At 37.2% G+C, this 11,339-nt stretch overlaps 1 protein-coding gene across 6 annotated transcripts in view; it reads right to left on the reverse strand.

Annotated features, from left to right (window-relative positions):
- LOC121405819 (diacylglycerol kinase zeta-like) overlaps positions 1 to 10,238 on the reverse strand; it is a 44,321-nt gene extending 34,083 nt beyond the window's left edge. For 3 of the 6 annotated variants that reach the window (XR_005968706.1, XM_041596782.1, XM_041596780.1), the window contains exons 1-3: positions 2,201 to 3,124; positions 1,092 to 1,206; positions 31 to 129 (exon numbers count right to left, since the gene is read on the reverse strand). Coding sequence is in view for 5 of the 6 variants with exons in the window: in XM_041596782.1 (XP_041452716.1) it covers positions 31 to 129; positions 1,092 to 1,206; positions 2,201 to 2,550 (564 nt within the window). In the remaining variant the exon portion in view is untranslated. Of the gene's footprint in view, positions 1 to 30; positions 130 to 1,091; positions 1,207 to 2,200; positions 3,125 to 6,578; positions 6,835 to 9,435 lie in introns of those variants that run through there. The other 3 variants (XM_041596783.1, XM_041596784.1, XM_041596781.1) reach the window with 3 other exon arrangements.
- Positions 10,239 to 11,339: the final 1,101 nt, after the last annotated feature.

Here is an 11,339-nt window from a genome sequence, read left to right on the forward strand (position 1 = left end):
GTTTTGGGAGCACTGGAACCGCATACTTACCCAATACTGACTTACCAGGCAATCCTGTTCGCCGACATAACAGAAATCACCCGAAGCGTTGGTTTCACCCCAAACATGGTCGCCGCTGATTGCATTCTCCTGACAGAGATAAGTTTAAAAATAATCTCATATCAATATAATTGGTTTATGATACAAATATGATACAAATCTTGTAACAAAATTATCCTTAAACACGCTAACTTCTCTGGCACATCTCTTGATGAGAGATACAGGTGCTACTACATGTACTGCTATAACTGGTACTACCACTACCACTTCTCTACTGCTGCTACTACTACTACTACCACTTCTACTTAAAGGTCAAGTCTACCTTTGTTCAGATCGGAATAATTTGCTGGATCAGAAATAGCGCGCTAAATTGAAAACTCGGGCTGGTGCAGACTGCCCTAGTGATATGCTTGTTTGATTTTTCTCCCTTTAATCAAATCAACTTTTTGTTGGGGTGGACTACTACCACCTCTACGAGTATTACTACTACTAATACTTCTACTACTACTACTACTTCTATACTACTACTACTACTACTACTACTACTACTACTGCTATTACTACTACTACTACTGCTAATACTACTGCTACTACTACTACTACTACTACACCTCCTCCTACTACTACTACTACTACTCCTACCATTACTACTACTACTACTTCTACTACTACTACTACTGCTTCTACTACTACTACTACTACTACTACTACTACTACAAACTACTACTGCTAACGCTATACCTACTATAACTACTACTAACTACTACTCCTCCTCCTACTACTACTCCTACCATTACTACTACTACTACTTCTACTACTACTACTACTACTTCTAACTACTACTACTACTACAACTTTTACTATTACCACTTCTTCTACTACCACTGCTACTACTCCTACTACTACCACCAATACAACTAGGCCTCATACCAATAGAACTGCTGCTATAACTTCTAGTACTACTGCTCCTCTTCCTATCCTACTACAACTCCTACTACTCTTAAGTTCTTCCTCAAATGATAGTCTTGAAACAACGACAGGATCAAACTTACGCTCCAATCAACGGTCGTCCTGATCTCCTTCTCGGCCATGGAATGCGCAGGGAGATGGTGGGTAGGAAATCCATGTATCTGGTTGGCGTATGCATTCGATTTAGATATTGCCTTCCTGCAGATTGATAAAAGATAAAATAAAAAAGAATTCTAGATTTAGTCATTTATCTTTATGATGAGGTGAGGCCCATCAATAATGGATGAATTCGCTATCTATAACCTAAGTATGTTTCACTGTGTCAGAAGTAATTTCAGACATTTATAATCAATTTAGAGTGAAAAAGGTGTGAAAATTTTAATTTTCACTAAATCATGTACATATGTATTGGGAGCGTATACAGTCACATTAACAAGAACAGTTCCAGACCGACAAAAAAGGAATGTTATAACCAATGGCATACCAATGGTGGGTTTGGGATTAGTTTGGGCATTGGGCTTCAGCCATGTACTTGTACATGAACCTATACATGTTCATCATGAAAATTAAAAACAAAAATCCATATTTTATTGTTCGAAATAGAAAACCGAGAATAGAAATATTCTGAAAATTCATTGTGCCGAATTGCTCGTGGCCCTGCAGCCACTGTGCTGCGCCGGATCGACGAGGCTCTATCCCTTGAATGTTGAACGTGAAACAGGCTAGCAGCAACTCCCATTACGTCTTTTGGTCTGATGCAGCGGGATTTGAACCCCCGACCTCAACAGACACTCAACCCACTGAGCCAACACACCAGTTACTGCCTGTATTCTCAAGAGGCTTCAATTGAACAATGTTACAAAACCAAGGACTGTGCAGATTCTGTGTACATAATTACTCTAATCGCATTCTATATTGAGAAAAGTCCAATTATATAAAGTCAACACTCTGTGCAAAGGGTGATATAAAATAATTCTTGAATAAAGTATAATTAATACAAGAATTCTGTACTGTCCATGGTTTCATACATGTACCAAGATACAAATGGAAGCTCAAGCTCTTTTGTGAATACCGGGCATTTCGTCTGTAAAACATATCCAATATTATTTTGTCCGATGATTAATATGTACATACAGAATAATGATAAAATATTATGCACAATAATGATTAATGCGCTGAACCCAGAACCTACTTAAAACTGTCAGGCCTGTTTGGGAAACTTCGCAGACCTGTGTCCATTTCGGAATCACTGTCCGCTTCCCGCTGTCGCACCATAGCTGCAAACTGACCGATCCCAGAGCTCTGGAGTGCCGCCGCACCCATGGACTGGGAGCGTGGCTTCAGTTTGTACTTGTTAAACATAGTATGCCTTTGGGATTTCAAGTTATTGTCCTCATAGATGTCCGCATCTGTCGACGCTATGTCTGTTCGGCTTGACTGCATCTTAAAGATGCTGTGGCGATGCGCCTTAGTCCCACCCAGTGCTTCCATTTTAGTAAGCTTGGGCGACCCTCGCGGGACGATGCAATCAAAAGTCTGCATTTTGGTGTCGCTTCTGTCACAGATCCACCACAAAGTCTGTTTCAAAGGTTGACTTCATTGAAAATCACGAGAATATATTGTACTTATTGTTGTCTGCAACATGTTGTAGGGTTGTGTTCGAATGAGTGCAGAAGACCATCTAGCAATGTATATAAAGTCACTCAATGGAAGAAGCAACAAATTTAACACATGACTATACATGTACTTCGGTATTGCTACATATTGCCATAAGATGTTTCACACACAAGTCTACTCATCCTTATTTTGTCCCGTTGGAAAAACGTGCTACGAGATGTCAATGTAAGTAGACAGAAATTCACAGGATCTGTTTTCCTCTTTCAAAAATTCAAAAATTTCTTGTTTTGAAAGATGGTAATTGCCCAGTACCACTTGCTTGAGTTAAGGTTAGTCAAATCAGGGAATGACAAATTCTACATTTGTCGTTGCACAATGTACAATGTTCAACTGACTGAATTATCCTTGCTCTTTCAGAGTTAGGGTAAAGTTCCAACACAGATGATACAGCAGTCTTGAGTCATATTGCCCAATCTTTTCTGTTAAAGGAATAAAATCATCCATGAGTATTGCAGACAAAAATGCAAACACACCAATTTGATTTAAGCAGTTCAGGGGATGTTTCACAAAGTTGTTCATAAAGTTATTATTAAAGCATGAACTTAAAGAAGAATGACTGGTATAGATCAGGTGTAATTAAACGCTACCCACATTTTGCCTTGCATGTTAACACAGTAGGAATTTATTCAATACACCAATAGCAATGTAAATTGATCATAGTTATCAGTTAATTTATATGGCAATGATTGGGCAAATTTCTTAATCAGCACAAAAACATGTTCTAGTCATTGATAAAGTGATGAATGAGTTTAGAGTTCCATGACATTTGCTCCGGCGACAATTGCTCCGATGCAAACTCTTCACGTTAAGCCAAACATAACCTCCAAAACTGAATAAACCTGTACTCCTTATCTTTACATTATTCTGAACCAAAAACTCTATCCCAACTCTAACCGTATGCCCTCTGAAATATTAAGACCGGAGCAAATGTCGCAAGAGCAAACATTGTGTTACCAATTTTCAACCACCTTTATGAAACATTCCCCTCTTATTGGTAATAAACAAATATGCACCACAGAAGAATCTTCAAGGAAACTCATAATGCTATTAGGGCAAACAAATCATTTCTCTATCAGTGTATCAGAAATACAGTTTTAATCTCAATTTAAATAAACATGATTATTCACACAGGAATTGGTGAAATGAGGTCATTGAATTTTTCTGTCAAATTAGATGTCCAATACACTACAAGAAGTCCCTCTTTTGTGGGAAGAATTGCATTATGGAAATGACATATAGGCCCATGCTCTCATACATAACAAATACATTGGGTATTGTTATCTCCATGTTATATACATTTACGCAAAGTGTACAGGTACATTTATATCATTCATGCATCACTGATGCAAGAATGTCATCATAGAGTCGCACAATGTGCTGATCTATTTTCCTCTTCACCATATTTTTTGTAACACCAAAATGCACTTGGTTAAAATTTACCATATACAAAGGTTTTAAGTTTATATTTCATTCTGGTAGTGTCACACAGTGTGTCCAGTGTATTCAGTGTGTTTGGGAAATTCAGAGATGTACAAGTAAATACAACAATTAAAATGCTCAAATTTCAGTGTGTGAAAACGATCCCAACTGTGGAAACCTCTATGGTGTGTGTATAAAGGTGTTTTTCAGTGCTCAGTGCATTCAAGGAATTAATCCTGCCAGGTACCCATTCACCTCACCTGGGTCGAGTGCAGCACAATGTGGAAGAACATTATGTGAAGATTATGTGATAAAGTGATTCACACTTTCAAAATGTTCAAATTAGAACAGCGTATTTTCACACTATGAGCACATTGTAAAGCACACACTGGACACACTGTGAAAACACCCTTAACACACACTGTAAAGACACACTGTGAACACATCCTGAGTACACTGTCAACACACATTGGACACACTGAGAACACATCCTGAGTACACTGTCAACACACATTGGACACACTGTGAACACACTCTAGACACACTGTGAACACATCCTGAGTACTGTCAACACACATCGGACACACTGTGAACACACTCTAGACACACTGTGAACACATCCTGAGTACACTGTCAACACACATTGGACACGCTGTGAACACACCCGGAGTACACTTTCAACACACATTGGACATACTGTACACACACCCTGACCACACTGTAAACACACCCTGACCACACTGGAAACACATACTGGACACGCAGTGAACACATCCTGAGTACACTGTCAACACACACTGGACACACTGTGAACACACCCAGGACACACAGTAAACACACACTGTTCACACATACTGGAAACACACACTGTGAACACACCATGAACACACTGTAAACACACCCTGAACACACTGTAAACACACCCAGACCACACTGTAAACACACCCTGAACACACTGTAAACACACCCTGACCACACTGGAAACACATACTGGACACCCTGTGCACACACTATTGACAAACTGAGACCCTATTCTGACCAATATGATTGAAATTCGCAAATTGGGGGCTCTTGCTCACCCCCCCCCCCATAACTCTTTCTCACACTTATTAAGTGGTATAGATTGCCCCATTTAGCCAAGCTTTTGTTTTTTTAAGGCAGAAACCTAAACAAAATTAATGATCTTCATATTTGGGTTTTGAAAGAGTACTTTCAGATCTACCATAGATTGCTCAAGTCGCATAAAAATACAAAAAAAAAAAACAATGAAATGCAAAAAAAGGAGGATACAGTAGAGCTTTTAAGGATGGGGAAACATTTTTCCATCATCCTAAGCAGTTGGAATACAAATGCTGAGAAGTGAAGATCTAATAAAAATATATAGGTTAAATTACCTTTTCAACCTATTTTTGCACAAAGTAATTATAATGTCTATTTTCTAAAAATTTCAAAGGCATCTGATTCTTTCTTGCTTCAGTTTACATGTCAAAGGTTAGTGTACATGAGAATGCGAACAAAATACTTGAATTGCCTTGTAAAAATAATACATGTCTTAAGTGCTCTTTTTTGTCCCGTGGAGCTACATGTACATGTATAGTCTACATGTACGTTCATACATTTAGAGTGTACAGTATGTACAAGACATTCACTGCACTGCACATCATTTTACATTGCTTCAAACATGTATTTTCATAAGCATCATTCAAAAATATTGTTCTTAGTAAAATGCGTACATATCATCTGACATATATATTTCCTAAAGTAGTAAAGAGGAAAATAATTACCTTATCATATAGGTCTTCATGTATGAATATCCACACAGATGTAATTTATCAATTGCTGCATTACACACTATTTCACCTCATTTCATGTTTTTTCCCTCCAGAAATTGTGAAAGAAGTTATAGTACAGTGTGTTTTACTTAAACGATACACGAATTGCCTCTTGAGAAATAATCATTCATAACATTACATAAATGCATGTTCCCAGAACTGTATAATAATCAGTATGACAAAATCTCAAATTATTCATAAGCATGCATTTCCTTTCCTGTTAACAAAAGGAAGAAGTCGTAGCCCAATAATGATGTGTGCATGTGCCACCTGAATAATCTGAATTGCCTCTTCAGAAAAATTGTATTACATTATTATATTTATACAGTCTTAGAAGCATCTATATAATAACCAAAACAATCAAAAGCAGCATCACACACTGTCTCACGTCATTTATAAGAATGTATTCCCTTCCAGCTAGACAATAAAGGATGTTTCTGACAAATGGTAAAATGCATATTTGGCTTTTGACAAAATACATGTAACTTTCAGAAAATAACGATTCATTACCTACATGTACAGCACTACGCACTATACCTCATATCATTTCACATATCAATACACATGTCATGAAGGAGGCTGTCCCTAGTGGTAAAATGGACATGTGGCTTCTGAAATTACATTTTAAAAAATAATAATTACCTTATAATATGAACATTCTCAGAGCCGTTAGTAAGGTAATCCATTAATACCAGTACCCCAAGAGAACCTCAATTCACATCATATCTAGCCATCATCGGTCAAAAAGCCAGATTGTAAAACCCAGACATTGGGACTTGAGCAGAAAAAATAAAAGCAACAACGAGCAAAGACAAAGAAAGAAAATCCGGTAGAGTGATGATAATCACAGAAGAGCATCGATCTGATGCATCCCACATGTGAATTTAGAGATTCATAAACACATGTCCATCGATACAGTAAAAGTGTGTATGTATTTTGACTATCCTAGCGCTGCGAGAGAGAAAGAGAGAGAGGTAGTGTGTGTGTGTACGAGTGTGTGTGCCCGAATGGAAATACATAAAAGAGTTGCCCAATATCATTGCATGCAGACATGTACACCGACATGTAATACTGGCGGGCGTATTGGCATTGCAAATGCCGGCCGCTCTCTCTCTCTCGGAAGGAGAAATACGGGGGCGACCGATTCCCGATGATGCTCTCTCAACAACGCTTGCCGGGGTGCTTATTATAATGCCGATGCTATTTTTACACCGGCACGCTCCCCCTGTGCCGGCTTGTTAGCAGTTTCATGCTTGGTAGTGACGATGAATAGTGGTGCTGCTTATGTGTGCAAGCCTGGGCATTTATACACACACTCACACTATACACATGCATGAATTTATTATTACATGCAGCTATTGTGACCAAAGTCGTTTTGTCTGAAGTATAATGTGTGTGCGTTACAAGTGGTACTATAGATTTCTTGGTCAATGAATCTGATGTACTTTACAATTGGTACATGGAATGTTTTTACATTTCTTTATGATTAACTTTTCTTATTTTTTCTTATTTATTAAGATCTTCCTCAATTGTCTTTTGAATTTAATTTCTTTTCGTTACTAAGATTCCCTTTTAGAGTTATCCATATGAGGCATTTTAGATGCCCAACACTAATATTTATTTTTTTCTTTCAAAAGCAACAGTACATTTCTTTCAATATTGCTTTTTTTTGTTAAAGTTCATGTATCCGAAATAGATAGAAATTGTTAAGATAAATGTTTCAAATTTGATTCACAATTTGCATGAAAATTTGTACTCAATCAAAAATTATGTTCAAAATTGAAAAAAAAGAATATTTCTTTCAATGTTCCATTATTTGAAACTTCATTTAAAAAATCTGTTTCAAAATTAAATTTGCCAAGTAGAGACACAGTGACTTTCATATCTCAATCCTATAGCCAACTTTATCATTTTAGTGTGTTTCTCCTTCAAAATTTTAAATTAAAGGGGACACAAAACATGCATGTAATAAAGAAATTCACATTGTAGAAATGCCTGATATTGACTTACAATGTGTTTTTTAATAGACCTATTAATAGACATATACTAAGAATGTGAATCAGCATATGCCAATCTTAGTTATGGAATTACTTAACCTTATATCCCATATTGACATATCAATGAAACAATTTGATACAGCATTCACAAGAGGTCAAACAAAGGTCAACAAAAGGTCAACAGAGGTCACAAATCAAGTCAGCCTTTTGATAAAACAACTATATAATAAAAAGTTATATAATTACTAATTTACACGCCTCTCTTGAATTTGTAATAAAAACATTTTGAGATATATTTTTGCGTATCAAACAACATATTCACATCTACCTCTGAAAGTAAAATATCAAAACAGTTATTTTCCCATCTTCAAATAACCAGCTTTCCCTCACTCACTCACTCTCCTCTCCCCCTCTCTCTCCCACACACACAAACACACACACTTTTTTTCTCTCTTTCCTCTATTTTTCCAGCCATCCATTACCTCCCCCTTTTCCTTTCCCCTAGCACTCATGCCCTCCCCCACCAAATCTCTCTCCACCCTCTATCTCGAACCACTGTAAGCTATCTTTCAAAAGCAATAATTGGCCTTTGAAAATAATTTCTCAAATACTTCATTTCATCCTTCACCTTTACACCTTAAAGTAACAAATATGTGCAGGTATATAACAGAGAGGCACGGTAGCTCAGTCGGTAGAGCAGGGGTTTCGGATTCCGGTGACCCAGTGGTGCGCTAGTGCCCTTTGGTAAGGCATTTATCCTCATTACCAGGTCCCTCAGAGAGGACCTCAAGCCGTTGCTCCCCTGGTTGCTTGCTCACAGGCATTCATGCTTTCTTAGCAGTCAGGTAAAAAAACCTTGGTATAACGTTACATGGTATTTTCAAATACAGCGATGAGAAAATAGGAGATAAAACCTTGACAGGATTTTTTTTTCTTAAGGTATAGAATTCTCTGTCAAGATCCAGAGCAAATTCCCCACACCCATTGCCAACAAATGATAACAAAATGAGTATATAATAAAAATAAATACAATACAATAAATGGAAAGGGTAAGAAAAGAAAATTGATCTGCTGGGAAGAGATGCTGCCTTAAAAAGATCAATACCACATTCTATGAAAACAAGAATGAAACAAATGAAATGACTAATGTTAAGTGAGCATTTTACATCTTTATTGGCAGAGCCAGATCAACTGCACAGTAAAAACGCTGTTTAAAAATTTTATACAATGCTGTTTACTATATGAACCTTACAGTATTTTGAAGATTAGATGTTGAAAATTAAACTTTGTTGCTTAAGGTTCAAACACTTGTTTAAACAATTACTGTAAGGTCCATATAGTAAACAGCATTGTATATTTTTTACTGTGTGTGGAGAGGGGGAAAAACCCTACCCGTAATCTCTGAGGGCAACTATAAACACTGCTCACTGGCTACATACATATGTATATAACAGTAGTGATTCTAATACTATTTTTTATTGATAATTTGATATGATATGTACCTTGCCATTTCTCCTGATGCTGCGATTCCTGGACGTCGCATGGCCTTTGACATTGCGCAGGTCGCGCAGTCAGGATCGCAGAGGTCAGAGTGCATGGCGCTGAGCTGCGCGATTGCACTCCTCGATGACCGGTGCGACGGGTCAAGAAAATCTTCAAAGTAATCCTCCGAATTCATGACGGGAAGCTCGAGCAAGTCCAAACAATAAAGAAATAGATTGGCAAAAGTGATCTATGACGCGTTTGTGATATCCGCTAACATTATCGTAATAAGCATTTGAAATGATGCAATGTTATCATCACTCGTAGCTCCATAAAGTGCTAATCTTGTACAATGTTTCGAAGAGCAAAGTTGCACTTCTCTTTTGCAAATGACTTCAATTTATAGTTCAACCACGGACCTATGGTTCATCAAAGCAACCTGTACAACAAACATTGCAAAATGAGTCAGTGAAATGTGCAAATGTCCTGCAACTTCTGGAACCCACTTGGTGAAAAAAAATTCCTGAAATTCACAATCTTGAAATGCACTGAATTCTACCAGGTAAAGCTTCTCACGAAATTTATAAGGTGCAGTATACATCCACCGCCTACACTACTCTGCAGTTCAACAAATGTTAATTTTGAAATAGCAGACTGATTTATGGCTGAGTCCTTGCTTCCAAAATGTCTGGAGCATCAAAATGCATGATGGTTATTGATCTCTCTCCGACTGGAAAGGGGTAGTCCCTCTCTTAAGCCTATACAGATTAAAGAATTAAAGGAAAATAAATCCTTTGGAACAAGATAGCTTGTGCAAAAACAGAAAAATCAAAGAAACAGATTAACAACAGTTTGAGGAAAAATTGAATAGAAAATAAGAAAGCTTAGATTATTATTATTATATTAATGTAGATCCTCCAATTGGCAATGTGGCAAAGATGTATGATGTCACATGTGAACAACTTTCCCATTACTTTTAAATTCATTTCACATAATCTGCCTCTTTTATCACATCTATCAGACGATCATGTCGTCGGCCTTATGCCAAAAGGGCCTTAACTGCTTTTTGCCATTCCGAGATAATGGCGTTTAAAGGTTTTGGCCTCTCTAATAATCAAAAGTTTGTGGTCGTTTTTTTTGCTTTTGAAGCCAATTTCGATGAACGTGTTAAGTTATTAAGTTTTACATGAAATGTGTTAAATTTATCATAAAAATTCAGAACCCCTAAAATCGGGTTAAGGCCCTTTTGGCATAAGGCCGACGATGTTTTCTTTCTATAAGAGGACATGTAATGTAGATTTTCAAAGAATATATACGGAATAAGTTTGTATAACCCCATAAGAATGAGCAAAAAGAGACATTATGGGGGTATTTCATAGTCCATCAAAGGAAGAGTTGTTGACATGTGGCATCAAAAATCTGTGTTGCATTGCCAATGGGAGGATCTCTAAATGATCACTAGTGATCGCAACATTCAAATGCTCATAACTTTCTCATTATTTTTCCAATTTTTCTCAGACTTTCTTTGATCTTATTCTTTGATTTTTCTGTTTCCACACAAGCGCACCTGTTCCAAAGGTTACATTCTCCTTTAAGTATAAAGCAACAAGCAGATTTCAGTTTAGTATGGAAACATGTAATTGCATGAGATGAAAAAAAAATCTTTTCCCCTTCTTTGCGCACTATCCAGGGATTTCCCACTCCTGCTCTAACCTAACAATCTTATTTCTTTTCTTTTGCAGTCGGGGCAGGGGGGGGGGGGGGGGGTTCATGAGGTTTTAGCAGTGAATTCTATTTGCTATAAGCCAATAAGATTGAAGGATTTCCAGTAGCTTATAACATCAGCCTCTGAAAATCACAAACAAAAACTCGTCATGAAACACTCCCCTGAAATTATTACTGATCATCGTACCTCGATCCACTA

Source organism: Lytechinus variegatus, chromosome 19 (genome assembly GCF_018143015.1).
Source record: "Lytechinus variegatus isolate NC3 chromosome 19, Lvar_3.0, whole genome shotgun sequence".
In the NCBI taxonomy this organism is placed as follows: domain Eukaryota; kingdom Metazoa; phylum Echinodermata; class Echinoidea; order Temnopleuroida; family Toxopneustidae; genus Lytechinus; species Lytechinus variegatus.